General features: G+C 31.1%; 1 protein-coding gene across 1 annotated transcript; it reads left to right on the top strand.

The window, feature by feature from the left end:
• Positions 1-10,130: 10,130 nt before the first annotated feature.
• LOC127717279 (uncharacterized) lies at positions 10,131-18,038 on the top strand. The gene is made up of 5 exons (XM_052223056.1): positions 10,131-10,290; positions 11,864-12,154; positions 14,038-14,080; positions 14,723-14,784; positions 17,911-18,038. The coding sequence occupies exons 1-5, from the start codon at positions 10,281-10,283 to the stop codon at positions 18,036-18,038; spliced, it is 534 nt and encodes a 177-aa protein (XP_052079016.1). The 5' UTR covers positions 10,131-10,280.
• The last annotated feature ends 4,702 nt before the right edge of the window (positions 18,039-22,740 follow it).

Here is a 22,740-nt window from a genome sequence, read left to right as displayed (position 1 = left end):
ATACATATGGTTTCTTAATCTCTTTTCCATTTTCATGATGATAATTGTAATACATAATTATTTAAATGACAAACTCATTTCGAAACACAAAGTGAAATAGGGATTTTGGATTATACATTTATTTTAAAAGTCAAGTTTATTTGATATGTATACACATTTTTAAAGGTAAGAGTTACGGTTATCGAAAACATAAAGGAAGGTATATTCTTCATTTGTGTATTTCTTAATTAATAATTTATTAAAATATTGAGTAAGACAATTTAAAACACAAGGAATTAAATGCCTGTGCGAAGTCAGGAACATCATAAACATGACAGTTGTTTACCATTTGTTTTGATGTGTTTGAGCTTTGAAATTTTCTTTTTGATAAAAATCTTTCTGTTTTGAGTTTTCCGTGGAGTTTTTGTTAAGATGCTTTTGTTTTTGTTCATCATATCATAATTATGTAATTTGCAGTTATGAGTAGAAAAGGATATAAGAAATTGGGTAGCTGTAACGTTTTGGACTTTACCAGGTGCACCGAGGGATTTAATTAAAGTTAACCATTGAATACTGCTTATACTGAAGTTTAGAGGTCCTGGTGAATAATCATTCATAAGTCAACGTATCAACTTAATCAAGGATCCAACATTTCGACCCCTCTATCCCAAAATTCTATAATTTTCCAGTGTCAGTAATCATTTCTCGTCTATCGTATTCTTTGATTTACCATTCATTATTTGTAGGTTTGGTACTTGTGGCCCAGCTGTTCTCGTCCTGAATCATCATGACATATTTACCCCCGACATTAACGTGTAAGGATGTTGTTTTTGAATTGTTTTGCAAGATATTTGAAATAAACTGGTTTTAACCATAAAGTGTCATTACAAATTGTACCTGCTAAACCCTGCTTTTTCAATAATTTTATTACATATATTTCATAAAACCATTTTTGCAAATTCTATAAATCCTTGTTTTTTATTTAATTTTTGGAAGAAAAAAGTGCAAATGTTAAATGTACGAAAATCTAGAGGGAATCATTACCAACCAAATGGCATTTTTTTTTAAACAAGCACACGGCTTGTGATTTTGAAACAGAGTGGCGAACATTCTTGATAAAAAAATCAATCAATTTCATAGACGTTAGCACTCCTTCCAACGTCAACCCATCACCGGTCCTTCTCTTTGTTCGACTTATTTTGATAATGTCCTATTCCCGAATACCTCATATTTTAGCTAGTACTTACATCTTATATTTAAACTGATGATACAACTGTTACTAGAAAGACTGCTTCATACCTTGATCTCTTTCTCAATATTGACAGAGATGGACGACTCCCCCATTATCAATATCTCATTTCTCAGCAATAAAATTACCTCTGCCCCATTGTATGGTGTTTACATATATCTCAGTTGATACGTTATGATCATGCATGTTCACACTATAAGAACTTAATATACAGACTATGCTCCTCAACCAGAAACTGCTCTAACAAAGTTATAAGGAGGAAAGATAAAACTAACACTCCGTAAATTTTATGGACATCATCACGAATTCGTTGATCTTTACAATGTGTCTGTGTCTAAACTAACTGCAGACATTTTACCACGTCTTAGATTGTAATTATTTAACATCTGCGTCTTCTGGTCCGAATATGATCAATTTCAGAACATGACTCTTTTGCTGAGTGTGAAATCGCATTGCTATAAGAAGTGTCTTGGTATTTGTACATCTAACATTCTAGTATTTAGTTCATTATGATGTTTTGTAATTCCGATTGGATATTGTTTATGTCTTATTGTCTGAAATTTAAATTCTTTGTTTTATTTTCTATTCGTATGTTAAAGTTAATATAATTAATCACCTACTTTATTTACACGATTTTAGTTTAAAGCAACTATTTGCATAGGATTTTTTTTTGTCTTACAAAGTCTGATTCAAAAGTAAAACCGACATAGTTATGGATTACAATAAATTAAACAATTACTAACACAACTCTATATTAATATTCTTGTAATTGATATAAAATACATCACATAACACCATTAAAACTTAATCCCGATTTATATTCTTTTTCTAGAAATTTACCTGTGACGTCCTTGTCTATGGCGTTGAAACATTCGTGTGACGCACAGTTCATTATTCTATTATCTTGTTTTTTTTTACTGTCGGCATTTGAATTTTAGGTGTTCGTTTGTTATTCTGTGGTTAACATATCGAAATGTACTATTATGTATTTCTATTGCATTTATTTGTACTGTAATCGTGTTAATAATGATGTCATTTTAGCGGTATTTTTAACATTGCCATTTGGTAGGAGATTTGCCTAGCCATAAAACCAGATTAAACCCACATTTTTGGTAAAGCTAAAATCTTACAAAATGATGTGCGGTTAGATATTTGAACTCGATCAGTAACATTATTGATATGTATTAGTGAATATGATACACCTTATTTTACAGCCACAAAATAAGTGTGGAATGAGCTGTCTTTTCAATATACTTTAAAAAGGTAAAAGGATTGGAGAATTGGTTTTTCAGAAATTATGTGTTACACAACATTCCTGTTTTAGGGAATCGGATACGATTGCACGATGACGAGATTTCTCATTTTCATAATGGCTGGATTTAAGGTAAAAATAAAAAGCAATGTATCATCTCACAGTGTTTAAATCATTAACTTTGGTTGAACAAAATACCATCATGTACCATTTTTCTAAAAACGGTTGTAAAGATACTTTGACTGTAATCATACGAGGACTTGCTTATAAAAACATATCAAAGATATGACATATAATAACTGTGACCAACCGATAATTTAGCACAACTTAACAAACCGTGTGCAGTTTGTCGTACCAACCCCCAAAAAATTGTACGGTATACCCTTTAAAGATATATAAATAATAAAATGACCAAACAGCTTTATTTCTCAGGAATTTCGGGGTAAATACCGGTTAATACAACGTACTTTTCGACACTACTCATTCTGCTTTTTGATTAATATTGAATTTAATTCACATCTACAAGTCAGTTTTCTTTCGTCACGTGTATCAATGTACAAAGCAGTTTTGACAGATATCTAAATGATGAAAAAACAAACCAGTAAATATTGGAAAAGTTTTTGCATGCTTACATTATAATTTCATAAAATTGCTGTGGAAATAAATTATTGCTCAGTATTCTGAAATTGAAACACAGAGAAAAGACAACATCTATAACATGTATAATAACTCGTCAGTACAACGAGCTGTATAGTACATGTAATCCCCATCGAAACAACATCTGATTCAAAAATGTAATAGCACTTTTGGATATTTGGATGATAACTTGGCTCCCAATAATGACGACTTCAGTATGTACACTAAAGATATTTATCCTGCCGAACTGCCTTTGAATAAAGCTAATACTAATAATGAACACTGACCTTTCCTTGCTATTGATGTCTATATTTTTAACGGGAAGATTAATACCATAATACAAAAAAATATGATCAAAGAGTGATTTTTCATATCCTTTTTTTAATTATACATGTTTAGATGATGACGTTCCCTTGTCATCATCTTATGATGTTTATATATCCCAACTTGGTCATTTCGCTCGTGTATGTAAAAAACGTGTTTGATTTTAATCAAAGAAATATCTGTATGTTACTAAAAAAATATTCACCAGGGTTTACGATAGTCAAAACATTTTCTAAATGATATCATCGGCTCAAGGACACCATTCATAAATATAAATACACATGCAGACATCTTATACGTTCAGGTAAGTCACATCCAATCTTTTATGGTAATATTCTTCACAAAGGAAACAATGTCGGCATTCATGTCAAAAGCTAACAAAAACTTAAAACAAACTTATTCAGAATGGATATAGTTTAGAGGTTTTAGATAAAATACATGCTTTTGATGGTCCTTTTTATTCTGTTGACAGTTATGATTTTTCTATTCTCTATACTACACTTCCACACAATCTTATCAAGAAAAAGTTTCATATTTAATTAAATGGTCTTTTGAAAAATCTCATTACAAATGTATTTGTTGTAACTCGTTTAAAGCCTTTTTCTGTAACGAAAAAGGAAAGTATGCTAGATACACTTACTGGAAATGTGAAGATATGATTGAAGCTCTTAATTTTCTCCTGGACAACATATATGTACGTTTCGGCGATAAAGTGTATCGACAAGTAGTAGGTATATCTATGAGCACTAACTGCGCCCCTTTAAAAGCAGATTTATTCCTGTATTGCTATGAATCTCAGTTTATGACCAAACTCAGTAAAGATACGTCATTGTTACATTTGGTTGATTCATTCAATAATACCTTCCGTTATCTAGATGATATTTTTTCGTTGAATAATCCAGAGTTCCCTAAATCTACTACCGAAATTTACCCAATAGAACTTACTTTAACTAAATCTAACATAAACAGCAGTAGTTGTCCTTTTCTGGATTTGGACATTTCAATCTCTAAAGGAAAACTCCATACGAAAATTTACGACAAAAGAGACGATTTGTCATTCCTTATTGTTAATTTTCTTTTTTTTTAGACGGCGATGTTCCTTTGGCTCCATCATACGGTGTTTATATATCCCAACTCGTTCGTTATGCCCGTGTGTGTAGTGATGTCATAGATTTTAACGAACGTAATCAATGCATCACTGGTAAATTATTAAGTCGGGGATTTCGTTACCCTAAATTACGTAAAACGTTTGCTAAGTTATTTCATAGATACAAAGATTTGATTAGTAAATTTGGATGTTCCTGTAGAAAACTGATTAGAAACGGTATTTCACATCCTAAATTTTACGGTAATATTGTACTTAAAGCGCGGAAATTACTATGTGATCCGTGTAAACTCATCGAACCTTTAAACAAACTTATTAGTAAAGGTTATCTTACCAATGTTGTAATTAGATCTTTGAATATAGTTTACATTGGCACTAATATCGATTTTGTCATCAGCAAATCAAAACATAACTAAATTTGTATTCTTTTCAAACGGGATGTATAAAGACACACCCACGTTCATATTGATCTATAAAGAGGTTAAACTCCTATCTTTCCTACTGTCTGTCGATACATTTATTTTTGGCATTGCACAAGTCATGTCTTCTTTGACTGTCCATGACGTTAAAATACTAAATCCCTGGGATGTGTTTTAGTTGATTTTAGTCTCTGATGCATGATTTTTTTTTATTATTAATTGTTTTGGCTTTTAACTAGCTGTCAGTAACTGCGAGTACTCTCAAATCTTACTTTCTTGTTTATTTGACCTGTTGATACTAATTGTAATGCTTTTTTGTTATTTAATGTTATTTAGGGTTATATCTGGTCTATATACCAGCTTTGATAAGTGTTTGGTATTACTATCAATTTTCACTTCGTACTATGAACATCAAAATTATTTATGTTGTAAAAATATTTCCTTCTCTATTGGAACTGTACACGTATACCTAACAACAAAATGATTTTCATTTACCTGTGTTTAAAGTAATTGCAAATGGCTGATATTTTTGTTCGAGCATACTGTTTTTCTTAAATTGTTTAACATTTCATACCGATATAACATGTTACTTTTATTATTCTTACCTTAGTGTATTTATTTTGTATTTACATTGTATCATAGGTCAAATTTATTTGTTCAGTGTATGTTCACTGGTGTTAATATGTCCTTTGATTGAGTTAAGCTATTTCAGTTGATATCTTATAGTGTGTCTTTCTATGTTGTTATGTTACACTATTGTTTCAGAAAAAGGGTGAAGGTTTGGTACCATTAAAACGTTTAAACCCGCTGCATTTGTTTGCACCTGTCCTAAGTCAAGAATCTGATGTTCAGTAGTTGTCGTTTGTTGATGTGGTTCATAAGTGTTTCTCGTTTTTTATATAGATTAGACCGTTGGTTTACCCGTTTGAATGGTTTTACACTAGTAATTTTTGGGGCCCTTTATAGCTTACTGTTGGGTGTGGGCCTAGGCTCCGTATTGAAGACCGTACTTTGACCTATAATGGTTTACTTTTATAAATTTTGACTTGGATGGAGAGTTGTCTCATTGGCACTCATACCACATCTTTTTATATCTATATAGTAACAATACTGTTGTCAGGTTATTAATGATGGCATATTTTGGTATTAATATTGATTCACTCATAGGGTCTTTGCATCGGAAATAAACACATTTATTCTAGAACCAGTTGTTGGCATGATACGGGTTATGTTCTTCTCATATATTTTATGATAGTATGCTACTAAACTCCCAACGGGAGGGATTGTGCTTGATTTTCATACGATGAAGACATTATCTTTAAACCTGTTTAATTGAGGTCTGGAGCTGACATGCCAGTGACTGCTCATAGTCCTTTGTCAATTTAACTTAGTTTCTTTTGTTACCTTTTTCTGAGATCGGACTATGACTTCTTTTAAACTAAGATTTACTGTGCGTATTGCTATTTGTTTCTTTATTTAACATTGGCTAGAGGTATAGAAGGAAGTTTGAGTTCTCACAAAACATGTTTAACCTCGCTGCATTTTTGCGCCTATCCCAAGTCAGGAGCATCTGGCCTTTGTTAGTCTTTTATTTTGATTCATTCAAATGTTTTGGAGTTAAATTATCAATTTTTACTGACCGAGTACACATATTTATTTAGGGGCCAGCTGAGGCCCACCTCCGGTCGCCGAATTTTCACGCTGAAGACCCATTGGATGCCCATGGTGCCTGCGGCTGTTATCTGCTCTTTTGTCGTGTTGTTGTCTCTTTGACATATTCCCCATTTCCAATCTCAATTTTATTGTTTTTAAAACTTTATCAAAAAAAAAGCACATATTTCATATCTCAAGGATTTTTTGCAGGTACAATTAATACTTTGAAACCACATAATCAACTTATAATCTAGTTCTTGTCTTGGTACAAGCCACTTCTCTTGAGATAGCTGTTTAAGGTTGTGTGTGCATGTTTGTCATATTTTCTGTCTTCGTTGTTGTAAACAAATTTAACTAGTATTATTGATTTTCAAAAATTCATTATTATAGTTCCCGCAGAAATTACGCAATATCATGTGTATTCGGTAAATAACTCCTAACCACGAATGGATTTCCTCGTGACCTTATACGGCATATATAAGAATGTAATTTAAATTTTGATAAAGAATACATATCAATATTTTATCTAATATAATGGTTTCTTAATCTCTTTTCCATTTTCATGATGATAATTGCAATACATAATCATTTAAATGACAAACTCAATTCGAAACACAAAGTGAAATAGGGATTTTGGATTATACATTTATTTTAAATACACATTTTTAAAAGTAGGAGTAACGGTTATCGAAAACATGAAGGAAGGTATATTCTTCATTTGTGTATTTCTCAATTAATGATTTATTAAAATATTGAGTAAGACAATTTGAAAACACAAGGAAATGCCTGTGCGAAGTCAGGAACATCATGAACATGACAGTTGTTTACCATTTGTTTTGATGTATTTGAGCTTTGAAATTTTCTTTTTGATAAAAATCTTTCTGTTTTGAGTTTTCCGTGGAGTTTTTGTGAAGATACTTTTGTTTTTGTTCATCATATCATAATCATGTAATTTGCAGTTATGAGTAGAAAAGGATATAAGAAATTGGGTAGCTGTAACGTTTTGGACTTTACCAGATGCGCCGAGGGATTTAATTAAAGTTTACCATTGAATACTGCTTATACTGAAGTTTAGAGGTCCTGGTGAATAATCATTCATAAGTCAACGTATCAACTTAATCAAGGATCCAACATTTTGACCCCTCTATCCCAAAATTCTTTAATTTTCTAGTTCAGTAATCATTTCTCGTCTATCGTATTCTTTGATTTGCCATTCATTATCTGTAGTTTTGGTACTTGTGACCAAGCTGTTCTCGTCCTGAATCTTCATGACATATTTACCCCCGACATTAACATGTAAGGATGTTGTTTTTGTATTGTTTTGCAAGATATTTGAAATAAACTGGTATTAACCAAAAAGCGTCATTACAAATTGTACCTGCTAACCCCTGCTTTTTCAATAATTTTATTACACTTATTTCATTAAACCATTTTTGCAAATTCTATAAATCCTTGTTTTTTTTTAATTTTTGGAAGAAAAAAGTGCAAATGTTAAATGTACGAAAATTTAGAGGGAATCATTACCAACCAAATGGCATTTTTTTTTAGAACAAGCACACGGTTTGTGATTTTGAAACAGAGTGGCGAACATTCTTGATAAAAAAATCAATCAATCTCATAGACGTTAGCACTCTTTCCAACGTCAACCCATCACCGGTCCTCCTCTTTGTTCGACTTATTTTGATAATGTCCTATTCCCGAATACCTCAAATTTCAGCTTGAACTTACATCTTATATTTAAACTAATGATACAACTGTAACTAGAAAGACTGCTTCATACCTTGATCTCTTTCACAATATTGACACAGATGGACGACTCCCCCATTATCAATATCTCATTTCTCAGCAATAAAATTACCTCTGCCCCATTGTATGGTGTTTACATATATCTCAGTCGATACGTTATGATCATGCATGTTCACACTATAAGAACTTAATATACAGACGTATGCCCCTCAACCAGAAATGTGTCTGTGTCTAAACTAACTGCAGACATTTTACCACGTCTTAGATTGTAATTATTTAACATCTGCGTCTTCTGGTCCGAATATGAACAATTTCAGAACATGACTCTTTTGCTGAGAGTAAAATCGCATTGCTATAAGAAGTGTCTTGGTATTTGTACATCTAACATTCTAGTATTTAGTTAATTATGATTTGTAATTCCGATTGCATATTGTTTATGTCTTATTGTCTGAAGTTTTAATTCTTTGTTTTTTTTTCCATTCGTAGGTTAAAGTTAATATAATTAATCACCTAGTTTATTTACATGATTTTAGTTAAAGGCAACTATTTGCACAGGATTTTTTTGTCTTACAAAGTTTGATTCAAAAGTAAAACCGACATAGTTAGGGAATACAATAAATTAAACAATTACTAACACAACTATAGTAATATTCTTGTAATTGATATAAAATACACCACATAACACCATTAAAACAATAATCCCGTTTTTTGTTCTTTTTCTAGAAATTTACCTGTGACGTCATTGTCTATGGCGTTGAAACATTCGTGTGACGCACAGTTCGTAATTTTATTATCTTGTTTTTGTTTACTGTCGGCATTTGAATTTCAGGTGTTCGTTGTTATTCTGTGGTTAACATATCGAAATGTACTAGTATGTTTTTCTCTTGCATTTATTTGTACTGTAATCGTGTTAATAATGGTGTCATTTTAGCAGTATTTTCAACATTGCCATTTGGTGGGAGATTTGGCTAGCCATAAAACCAGATTAAAACCACATTTTTTTCTTAAAATGTCCTGTACCAAGTCAGAAATATGACAGTTGTTATCAAATAATCCGTTGTTATGTATGTTGCATTGGCGTTTGTTATTGTTGCATTTTTTTCTGTTGTTCCGTTGTTTTCCTCTTATAGTTGATGTTTTTCCTCGATTTGAGTTTGTAACCCGAATCTGTTTTCTCTCAATCGATCAATGTATGACTGTTGAACAGCGGTATACTACTGTTGCCTTTATTTATTAATTAGATATGCACTCAGTCAAAGTTTGAAATTTACTTAAAGTCATAGTATGCGGAAAATAAACTTAACGACAAAAAAAACCTGAATTTCGTCTTCTTTTACTTTAAAATGTTGTTACAATAAACAACCAATCCAAACGAAACAACAGTACATACAGAAAGAGGCAACAATAGATTACTGGCGTTCTGTCTCGTAAATTCATTCACAATATACAAGTAGAAATCATCAAAAAAATAAAGTACTATGTTTATGAAGGCGTTTGTTAAGACTACGATCATTGACATTGGTCGTCATTTTATCCAAGACTGTGTAAATAACAAAAGAAAAGACACATATCCATAAACGGAACTTGTCAAAGACCAAAAAAAATACATAACATTTAAATTTGCTCTTAGATGAAACATATATCGCTATTTTGTTTTAACCAGTAAAGTCTAAAAGCATAGAACACAAATTAATATTTAATTGTATATAACAGGTTGGGCTTTGGTAACTTCTTGTTTGTACATTTGTTATATGCTTACAGCTTTCTAAGTTTTGCCACCTGTTCAATGTTACTTGTCCAAAGCAGTCACACTGGAATATAATTTCTTCAAACATTTGCCAGAAGGCAAGTAACTACTTGTGTTTATTGGAAGTCCCATATGGTAGCTACAGACAGGAATGTAAAGGACCAAAAGAAATGGAACCAGGTATGGTATATATCAAACAGGTATGTAAATGCAAAATAAGAACGTTTTATAGTGTATACATCAATTGGTTTAAAGGTGATACTTAAAAATCCGTGACATAAATACACCGCCAAATAGTACAAAGAATCGTATTGTATCCAACACTATACGTTTCCACGACATTGCAGAGTCTTCTCACTGTTATATTTCTTTTCGTCGTAAAAATTTTATAGATATAGCTCATACAGCTATATATAAAAAGCTTAACTCGCACATTTTCCCCTTTTAGTGGTAAAACAATATAGATAAAAAAATATTTATATTATTATATGTTTACATGTAATATGAATCGCTCATCAGGTTTTGCTTACTATTTTGTAAGTTTTCAATGTGAAGTTAATTCAAATAGATATACGAAGATGTGGTATAAGTGTCAATTAGACAACTCTCAATCAATGTCACAATGTTTTAAAGTAAACCATTATAGGTCAAAGTACGGTCTTCAACTCGGAGCATTGGCTCTCAGCAAACATCAAGCTATAACGGGCCCCAAAATGACTAGTGTAAACCATTATAACGGGAAAACCAATCTATATAAGAAACGAGAAACGAGAAATACTTATAAACCACATCATAAACGACAACCACTGAACATTAGTCTCCTGACTTAGGACAGGTGTGGACAAATGCAGCGGGTTTAAATTTTTTTTTTAAATAGGTACCAACTTTCATCCTTACCTGAAACAATAGTGTTACATTACAACATAAACATACGCACTATAAGTTTTCAAGAATCTTAATTGAACTCTAAATATTGTAGGCGGAAAGACCTTTAATTCATTTTGTGAAAATACGTACACTCATGTTAATTTGACATGTTGATACAATTTGTAATGTATTTTTTGTTATCTAATGTTTACTTTTTTAGTTTTATATTTCGTCTCTCAATTTTTGATATATACCAGTTTTGATAAGTGTTTGGTATGACTATACATTTTTACTTCTGTTCTCGTACCACCTGCAAGCGTGTCCCACAGCTGTTAACGAGAATACCACTAGAAAACTGATTTAAATTTAAATAAGGAAGAACACTTAACAACAACGCAGCTTAAATAACTCAAATATATTTTTTGAATCATTCATATACTATAGCATTCAAAATGTGGTATATGAACTACAATGAAAAGAACACACCATAACCGTTTACTATCATTAGCGTAAATTTGATGGAAAAAAAAAGTTGATTATGGCATATTTTGATTTGGAAACACAGGTTTTGATTATGTTTAAAAACTTTCTGTGTTTATTTACAACAAATGTGTTTGTTAATTTTATTTAACAGTTGTAACATGCTTATATGTTATGTTTACGTAGATTAAATGTTTTGTCTTAATATGGTGTGTAACGAGATTTTGTTATAAGCATTAATACAATTAAATTGGAGTATGTTTTTTGTATTGGAAAAAAATCATTCCGTCTTCCACACGTTAATACCTTTGAATTGAAATGTAAATTAGTTATTCCTTCCGATAAATTTGTATTTGATTAAAAAATTTTTTGAGATTATATAATTTACATAAACAACATTGTTTAGGTTTTAAATGGGTATGGCAACCAAATTTCAACAGAGGTGACTGTGACCAGGAGAGATATCAACCATTTAAATTCAGCACAGACGGAAATACTGATTGCGCATATTTAAAAGGTCAATGCTATAGCGAAGGGCAAATAACAGCTAGCAATGGCAGTAATAAAGAGGACAGACTGTGCCACTGTGACAGATCAGGAGGGTATACACTTGTTAAACCAGCCTTTAATGCAGGATATTGTTTACCGTCAGTTGAAGATTGTTCATGTTATAAATCACCAGAACGAGATATTAACGGTATAATTTTTGAGGATCTATTTTATTCTTATCTCCTATCGCTTAATTAGATATTCACCAAACTTTTTAAAAATATATAATTCTTAACAACCTTAGTACCTACCTTATTTTCAGCGTCACATACACAATTTCAAATATCAATGAACTATTACCCCAATCCTCGTATTCACGTTAATTTCATTTACCTAGTATACAAAACGACTTTCTGTTTATGATAATCGAGTTTTATATTTTAATCTTACTGTTTTATATATACCATGTTTTATTGATTCATTCAAGCAAGGATTGATTCTTGTATCAGGGGAAATGCTGACAAATAAAAATGTTGCCTCGCTAAATAGTTATATAATCCTTGTTATCGTTGCCTTATGTCACATTTTTAGTATTTCATTTCTATTCTTTAATTTAAACATGTCTTTTATGGATTGACATCTACTACAAGCACTTTTTTTCTTGTTTTCGGTATTAGCATGATTAGCATTGTATAATAAAAAAAAAAAGAGGCGTCACAATTTATGGGCTTTCAATTGACATGATTGAGAAATGACAGATGAACGGAACATCAATATCATCGCATATTTGAGTGTGTTGCTGATCGTGTCGCTTGCACTTATATTCACATATCCATCTGTCAAGAAAAAAAGGAACGAAACTGTATCATATATGTGCCTATCAATATACCACTCATATTACATATTATCCCGTTTTTGGTCCATAAAATTCGTCACTGTTCTCCAATGATGCGTGACTGTTTCTATTTGGAATAATACTGTTATAATGAATACGAGTTTTACTCGATAATAATTTCAAAATGAATATTACATGCACAATATAATTTTTCCAGAGGTATAACATGTATGCTATGTACCTTTTGTGTTACTTTGATACATTTGCTGTGGCTATGTACTTATACATCTTTTTATTGTCTTATTGTGCTATTTTTGTATTCTTGTATTTCATTGTACGTTGTCTATATGCCTTTTTGTGTTTCTTTGTTACATATTTGCTTGTTTTATATTGATTAAGATTATAACACAATGTTGACTATTGTACCCCTATATTTGACATTTTTACTTATCATGTCTGTTTGTTTTGTTCACACATCGTTGTCGATATAAAGGATTCTGATGCGACTGTCATACAAGTGAGAGTGTCAGCAAGGTATAAACCAGGTTAAATCCACCATTTTTTCAATAATTTTCTACAGAGGAAAATGCATGTACCAAGTCAGGAATATGACAGTTGTTATCCTTTCGTTTGAGGTCTTTTTTAGCTTTTTATTTTGCTATTTGATAAGGGACTTTCCGTTTTGAAATGTCTTCAGAATTTAGTATTTTTGTAATTTTACTTTTTGTATAATATTACACATTGGGATATTTACAACGACCATTTAATTCGAAGCTTGTAGAAATGCAATTTTCTGGCGGTTCTAAGGAATAATCTAAAATTTATTACACTTAATAACGTTCCCTGCTTGGAAAAAGGCTAAATAATCAATTTTTTTTTTGGGGGGGGGGGGGGTAATCATTGTGTGATTGTCAATAGCAAAACGCTAAGTAAAAGATTGTTACCAGTTTCTTAACATTAGTTTTGTAAATCTCTTATGTGATACCTTCATTATAAAAAAAAAAAGAATCTACATGTAGTTGGCAAGCTGAGCTGTTAATTCATTTACATTAACAATCATTGCACCCCTTTGTTTATATTTATAGATTCGTATTGGCTGGCTTGATCAATAAAAATCCATCTTAAAGTAGAAAGGACATATGTGACGTTTGAAAAACCAATTATTCGAATTCTTATCTAAACTTATGTTAAGGTTCATTTAATGTATGAACAACAATTTTTGCCGTCATCATATATTTGTTTGAACAATATTTTAGGTTCGCAGAATGAACACATCATGAAATCATATGGAAATAAACAGTAAGTGATTTTCTATCGATACACTTGTTTGAATGAACGAAACCTAACTCATCTTATTAATATAAATAGCTGTCCACCTAAAACTTATTTCGCGAGAGAATACACGTTACAACTGTAGACGTAAATAATTATGGCTTTAGAGAAATATCATAACAATGTATTTATAAACGAACGACGAAAGATAAGGTAAATCATAATGAAAACAGTTTCATCGACACACTACTCTGAGTCATCACTTTTTAACTGTAAGCATTTCAGAGACTAAACTAATTAATAACTGTATGTTTTTATATCAATGTCAATAAGGTACCTCTTTTATAACCACTTGTAAAGTTAAGTTTTACCTTTAGTAGCTGCGTTTGTTACTTTTAAGTTACAACATCACTTCAGTCTAAAAACGTCAAGGTATGCTAGCATCAACATTAAGAAGGTTACAATATTTGACATGTTTTATAAAGAATAGTATCTTGAAATAAGGAAAAAAAAAATAATCATAGCTATTGTGTGGTTCTCATTAAAACTAACACGGATACGATTGAAAATTCAAAATATGAAAAGTTTCTGGCATTCACATTTTCTAGTTATTATCATTAACTGGTATGTCTACAATTAATGCAAATCAAAACATTTTATGTGTTTAAGGATAGATCTTGTTTACCATGTGGAAGCCTACAATGACCCTAGTTATAATATGAGGACACATGGTTAGTATTCATATTTTTCGATGTTACATTATATTGAATATGTGTTGTAGCATGTACAGCTGCTTGCTATGCACAGTGTCGACAGTTCTTCAGTTTCGATATGATGTTTTGAATGACGACACTCGTTGTTCCAACCGTCGTACCCACAATCTTGTCTTCCATTTCACCAAATGTGACCTACCAAATTAGACTTATCACCGGATTTAACTTACAAAAGCAAAACAACTGGTGACACTTGTGGAGCAGCATCTGCTTACCTTTCAGGAGCAACTGAGATCACCTACGGCTCTTCTGGGGGTTCGTGTCACTCAGTTTTTTTGTATACCTTTTTGAAATTCTGGATTTTTTTGTCATGGCTTGTCAGTCTATTGTTTGATATGAGTTAGGATGTCTCTTTACTATCAAGGTAATCTTTCACCTCTCGTCTTTTAATTCTAACAAACCAGTTATTCAAGTTACAACATAAAATAAAACTGAGACTGTGTCAAAGAGTCAATAACCTAACCAATAGCAGACAACAGCCTCAATTCCACCAACGGGTTTTAAAATAACGGGAATATCCCGATCCAGAAGCCGATAATTGGATAGCCCCTAAACAAAAATGTGAACTAGTGCATCGAAAATGAACTTCACGTACACTTCACTCCAAAACATATAAATGAACTCAACTTTTTGTAATTAGATACAAGACTCACAAAGCCAGGAGGCTCTTGACTTGGCACAGGCGAAAAATGTAGAGGGGTTAAGCATGTTAAGGTGAGATCTCAACCCTCTCCATATACATCTAGCTAAAATAGAATAAACAATTACAAAGCAAAACGCAGAATAAAGTTTCGTACGTTTTTGATCTGAGCGTCACTGGTTTGTCTTGTGTGGACGAAACGCGCGTCTTGCGTATTAAATTTTAAACCTGGTACCTTTTGTTAGCTATTATTCGTATGTTTCTCTGTCCTATATGTTCTCCCATTTATTTGTATTGTAGTCCTGTCATGTAATGTTATATTTAACATTGCCATAAAAGCGGTAGGTTTGGCTAGCCACAAAACCAGGTTCAACCCACCATTTTTTTCTTGAAATGTCCTGTACCAAGTCAGCAAAATGGCCATTGTTATATTATAGTTCGTTTCTGTATATGTTACATTTTAATGTTGTGTTTCTGTTGTGTCGTAGTTCTCCTCTTATATTTGATGTTTTCCCTCACTTTTAGTTTGTAACCCGGACTTGTTTTTTTTTCTCAATCGATTTATGAATTTCGAACAGCGGTATACTACTGTTGCCTTTATTTAAAAGAAGTCCCAATTCTCTGAATAGATTACAAAAGAAACTAAGCAAAATGACAATGATACATCAATATACAAGGACGACTAGTAGTTACTGCAGTGGAAGCTCCAGACATCAATTATTTATTTTAATTTGGAAATTATCAATTTCCCCCACCTTAATAGCAATATACATGATATACCAACTTCATTCGCATATGGAATTTACATTTCCCAATGTATTCGTAATTCAAGAGCTTGCTGCTCCTACTCAGATTTTGTAAGACGTCACCGGTGTCTGAGCAGAAAGTCGATGAACCAGGGGTATGTCAAAGAACGTCTCGTCCTTTTTCTAAAAAAATGTTCATCTGAAGGTACCGAAACCTTGTAGATAAATATTCCGTATCAACTTCACAAATCATACGTTCATGATAAATTTTGTATTCTTGTCTTAAATTTTTGTTAATGTGCTTTGTCTATATGCCTTGTTGTGTTTCTGTGATGCGTATGACGTGGCTCTGCTCTTTATACATCCCGTCATTGTGTTATTGTGCTATTGTCAATTTTTGTATTCTTGTTTTTATTTTTGCTAAATTAAATATGATTTTTCTATATGTATGTTTGTGCCTCTTTGTTACATATTTGTTTGTTTTTATAGTGATTGAGAATATAACACAATATTGACGGCTGTACCCTTAATTTTGACATTTTTACATATTATGTCTGTTTCATTTTTTCCGATATCGTTGTCAATATTATTGAATTTAAGGGGGCTCGCGGGTATAAATCATTTTTTTTTTTAATATAGGATTTCGCTATTTTTTTTCTATAAATAAACTTTATCCTGTACTTAATACAAAAATAAAATAAAATTATGGGGTCACCGTTCATTTAAGCTCACAATCTGCCTTCGAAAGAAACATGCATTTTTGTTAAAGTACTTTTTTTCTGTTGAACTAATAGGACAAAAAAGGTAATATCGAAATAAAAAAAGAAGTAAATTATATAAATCGCTTAAATTTTACAATAGTTTAGTTTAAGTACAGTTTATTTGAAAAAAATAATAAAAAATATACTAGTAGGTCACCGAGAAGTTAAAAAACAGTTATTTCAATTTAAATGCAAAAAATGGCATTTTTTTACCAAGGGGAGATAATTTGGAGCTTTTTCAATGATATAAACATTTTTAAAAGTAATCTGGGGCCAAAACGAATTGATTGTTTTTGGTTGATTTTCGTACCATATCATAAAGTAACAACTAATAGTGTAATAGATAAAATTTGTAATGACAAAAAAATGTTTCAATTTTTGCTGATATTTTTATACCCTCGAGCCTCCTTCGCGACTGTACATGTCATACAAGTGTTAGGTTAAGCAAGCTATAAAACCAGATTTAATCCACCATTTTCTACATAGGAAAATGCCTGTACCAAGTCAGGAATATGACAGGTGTTATCCATTCGTTTGATGTGTTTGACCTTTTGATTTTGCCATTTGATTAGAAACTTTCCGTTTTGAATTTTTCTCGTAGTTCAGTATTTTTCTTATTTTACTTTCAAACATCAAACATATTTAATGATCCCCGTTGAACAAACACCTAAGGTACAAGTAGTCAGCCAACATACACTAATCATAGACAAATTAAAAGATAACTTGAGTGGTAAATAGGTATTACATTAAGGAATATACTGTGAAATTGAGAGCTCGGGGGAAGCCCTTCATTCCTAATCGAATTGTTAACACCTTTATATGGACTATCTGATACATTATGCCACCTATCATGAATTGTAAGAAATATAAATACAAATTAATATCAGGTTTGTCTTAATTTGATTTTCTATTATGATTTCATTTTTTTTTTCTTCAGAAAATTACAAAAGAAAGACATTTGTGTGTATCTTCATTTTATTTTTGGTGATGCTAATGGCATTTTGTGAGTATTTATTGCATAAGCGTGCAGATTCGAAGCCAAAAATCTCTCATAGTATAAATTAGAGTTGAACAATATGTCAATATTATATATAAGCTTACATTTTATATCAATCAGTTAGTTCCACATTGCTACATTTATCTTGATCTATAACAATTTAAAGCATACAACCTAAAGTCAAAGAGTTGTCATAGGTGATGCCGGAAGAAAAAACATGTATGTAAATTTATTTACTCGGGCAATCTTTGAAGCAATTTACACTTTAGAGGAAGTGGTTACTTTCAGATGTTTTGAATCTATATATATATATATATACTTATCTATAAACTAAAAGATAAATGTACGTCAAAATAATCTTTGATATATATTGCTTGATTTATAGAATATTTTCCCACTTTGAATTTAAGAATTAAAGGCCGACATTACTAGTACATGTAAGACATTTCAGTAGCGAAAGTAAAGCACTTGGTTTATAAGAAATCAAAGGTAGCCATGGCTATTTCTCGTACATTGATTTAGCATGTTTAAATGTAGAATTCAAGGCGAATGCCATTTCTTATACATGTTATAGGAGCACATGCACTCTCAAAGAACCATTACCAGTTATGTCTACAGGTTATAAACATTTTGCATACATTACCCGCTTTTCCAATTAATATTCACACATACTTGACGAAATTACTGATTCATAATGTTTGTACTTGAACATTTAGCGCCGCACAAACATAGCTCTTGTCAAACGGTAAAAAGTAGTTTCTATAGAGCTTGAACAATCAGATTGGTACAATTCCAGAAAAAAAGAAATAAAACAAAAGAGCAAAACATAACAAGAACATAAACAAAGACAAAAAACAAAAAAAGTAAAACATAAAATGAATACTGTCGCAACATGATGTAGAACCAAATGTGGTCATAGTTGTGAAGGAAATACAATTTATTTTGATTAGATGTATTCATAATGCTATTGATTACCATTAAAACAATGTTAAGAGATAGGGATAAGTTTGAATTCATTTACAGGATCAAACATGCTAAATGGGTTGCATCAACTTCTACTTGTTTTGTAATGCATATAACCGAACAATAGCGGGTATTATTGTCGTTTGTCATAGACACACGGCAAAGCAACAAAGCTAAACATGTGCATCTATGAAATAATTAAGTGAATGCTTTGAGGTTTTGAGAAAAATCAAATGTTTTTTTTTCGGCAATGAATAGACTGTCTTAATTGAAAATATCGTTTCAAACAATAGATGAGGAACGAATTTTGAAATATACATAGGGTTAGAAAGATCCAAGGATACATCACTGTTATGAAAAGGGAAAACACAATTGGGAACAGAAACAATTCGTTTTGTTCGCAGATTTTAGTAAAAAGTTTCCGTATGAAAGTAATAAAACCCAACATCCATATGAAAAAAAAAAGATATTGCTGTTTATTTTACAAACTGGAAATATTGCATTTGTAAATTAAAGTCATATGAAACCTCAAATTAAAAAAAAATGATGCATATGTTTTTTATAACTAAATGGATCGTTCTCATTATAAAACTTATGTACATATACTTTTTTCTGAAGAAAATTCTTTGATTTGTGCACATTTAGAAGAAGTTTACTTTTTTTTAATTGCTTGCTTCCAGGAAGCAATTCGCCGAGATATTTTCCGTATGCAAGTGACCTTAGCGTGACCCTTCTCGTAAAAATCCGGTGATCGCAATACGCATGGATCTGTCATTGAAATAAACTATTATCTGATTGTACATGTTATACACGTGCTTAATATCCATGCTTCTTTGTTGATTGTTTACTATAAGGTGACAATCGGTAAACGACGGATACAAAACACGACAATAAATAGCTGCCATATTTTCACATCATAACAGACAGAGAGGAAAACAATTGACGATTATACGATATGTTTGCGTAAAAAATGATAAAATCGTGCACAGAAAACTAAGTTTATGATATATACATGCGTCGGTTCAAGAATTGGATAAACATTATTTTTCGCCAGTCACTCGTTTCATATGACTTTAAGATTACATTCGATTTTTTCTAAATCAGATGTTAACGTCAGTCTGTGTTCCCGACACACTATTAGCAATACAAGAAACGGATTTATATTTGAGGTTAAGCTTGCGGAATCTAAAAAATTTCACAAAGACATATGGACAATTTTAACATACTGAGAGAAATAATGTGAAAACTTAATATAACTTGATACATTGTATTAACTAACGGTGTAAATTTGGGAAATTTGGAAAACAATTAGCAAAAGGTCGTTTATCTTCTTATTGAAATTTTATATCTTGAATTGACATCAAGCAATATCGAAGAATTGCTAGGAAAGGAGCGTGAAAGTTTCTTGACATTGGAATCTGGTCCTTCCGGGCCATTTGAAATATATACAGTACTTATAACCTTACGCATTACTTTTTTAGCGATAAGTCAACAGTCATCGATCAGTCAAAATCGCGTCAAACACACGTCAGCTTTCCGTCATAATTATTTTAAAAGCTTTGAACTTTCTGACGGATTGAATTCCGTCAAATAATGTTGAACTCATAAAAATAACGAAATCTTTTTTCGTTTTATTTACTAAAAAGATCGCCACTGAAAAATTAAATCGGTCAATTATGGAAACCACACAATTTATATTGTTTAAATCATTCAGAAAAGCTTTCAGAGCTAAAATTTTAGGGTTGTTAGAAGAAAAGAGAAACATGAAGATACATCAGAGATTTAATTATTATTAAAGGATATTAATTGTCGTTATCATATACTTGCCATTTTTTTCAAACCCGACGAGTACTAAAAAATAGTGTTCATCGCTAGTGCTCAATCTTCTACATTTCCGGAAAATGCTCTACATTAAGAAATTATCAAAATTAATAAAATAATTGCAAATTTCTGTGATCTATTTTCATTAAAGTAACGAAATATGCAAGCGGCACACTCTTACAAATGCAAACAAACTTTCATGAATATTTTTCTATAAAATGTATCTTATTTTCAGAGGACAACCCATTCCGCTGTACACACATAATTATATAAAATGATGGTTACTGATTTTTAATAAATCTTCATTTTAAATAACACTCTTATTCATTACAAAGAACAGTAAAAGTATTGTTATTCTTATATAATTCAAATAAAAAAAAAAATAAAAAATACAGTTACCCGGAGGCTCTTAAAATAACTGATTGCAAATCATATGCATTCTGTTTGATAACAGGAAGACATATTGTTTTTGTTAACAATGCGAACACAAATTTTAGTATATGTTCTAATTTGATGAAAAATAACCAGTCCTGATGTACAATAATTGCTTAAGGTCGTTATTAAAATCCTAAGTATTTTATAATAATTTGTCAAAACGTGGTTTTAATCATGCTATTTGTTCAAAATATATATAAAAAAGTATAGGTCACCAGACTTTTTTCACGCTACAAGTTGTGTAAAATTATCAGATTATGCATGTAAATTTCAATTTTGTGTAATATAAACATGATAAAGAAAACTACTACACAAAATTTCAAGATGAAGTGTTAGAATAGAGGTCTTATAGCATGATTTCAGATAAGAAAAAGAAAAAAATGTGGTCACCGGACTTGTTTTCTTGCTACATATTAAATAGGTTAAATCGCAACACTTTCTATTACAAAAACACTTTATCTGAGTTATCTCCCTTACTATTTGAGTTATCTCTCCTTATGTGGCATAGTTAAAAAAACTATGAATCAAACAAAATTGTGTTTTTTTTTTTAGAAAATACAGCTGTAAATATGACAAAACACATCATTTTCCATGTTAAACACGAAGAGTCTTACATAGGAATTACATAATATTCTCAAAATCAATTCTTTAAAGATCTAAACCAATTGTTACATGTGTTAGCTGCTACTTAAAAAATCCAAGATAGAGGAACACACCATATATAGTCTTCTTAAATTCATAATTTCTACTAAAATAGAGTAATATTTTTGAAAAAGAATAAATATGGGCATTTTTTTACAATTCATGCCAAATTTTACTAACTTCTAATATTCATCATACTTTATGGAAAATAAACCCATCTAGATGTACACAAAGTGCTAAAATCAAATGATTGTTCACTACTTCATTTGAAATAAGAAAAAAAAAGCTTTACTATTCAACACAAACTAAAGTTTCAGTAATAATATCCTTATATTATTAAAATTTATAAAATGCTGGTCTCTAAATTTGAATTTGAAGATGTAAAACAATTTATAAAACATAACAAGAAAGCTCTGATAATATCAGTAGGTTGAAATAAATAGTAATTGACAAAAAGTTGCTTTAAGTCAAGTGGAAAATATTAAATCAATGTTCAAGTCGATCTTTGACACATTTCATTTGAAGCAATATGTATTTTTATGATAAAAATAATGTCTTCGTCGAGGTCCCTATCGTCGCGTGCAACACTCCTCATGCTGTTAAACTAGTTTCATCTATGAATTTGAATTAGGTATTCATTCGTTCGATCCGTTCATGTATAATATATACTGCTCGATCATTTACGGTTGTCAGGCTCATTTTTATTTTTATTATAAGTCCAATAACCTATGCGTCAACAACCACCGATTGTTAATGGATCGCTCTTATTGACGTCACCAAATATTCATTGTCGAGTTAAGTTTACAGAAAACAGAAAAGTATAAGGTTAGCTTGTTCGCCAATACTGTTTCGTTCATGATAAAAGTTTACACAAATACCCGTAACATATTTGTCCTGTTTCAGCACTTT

Source organism: Mytilus californianus, unplaced genomic scaffold, assembly GCF_021869535.1.
Source record: "Mytilus californianus isolate M0D057914Y unplaced genomic scaffold, xbMytCali1.0.p SCAF_97, whole genome shotgun sequence".
NCBI lineage: Eukaryota > Metazoa > Mollusca > Bivalvia > Mytilida > Mytilidae > Mytilus > Mytilus californianus.
The sequence above is the reverse complement of the archived record's forward strand: the minus strand, read 5'-3'. Positions and strand labels throughout refer to the sequence as shown.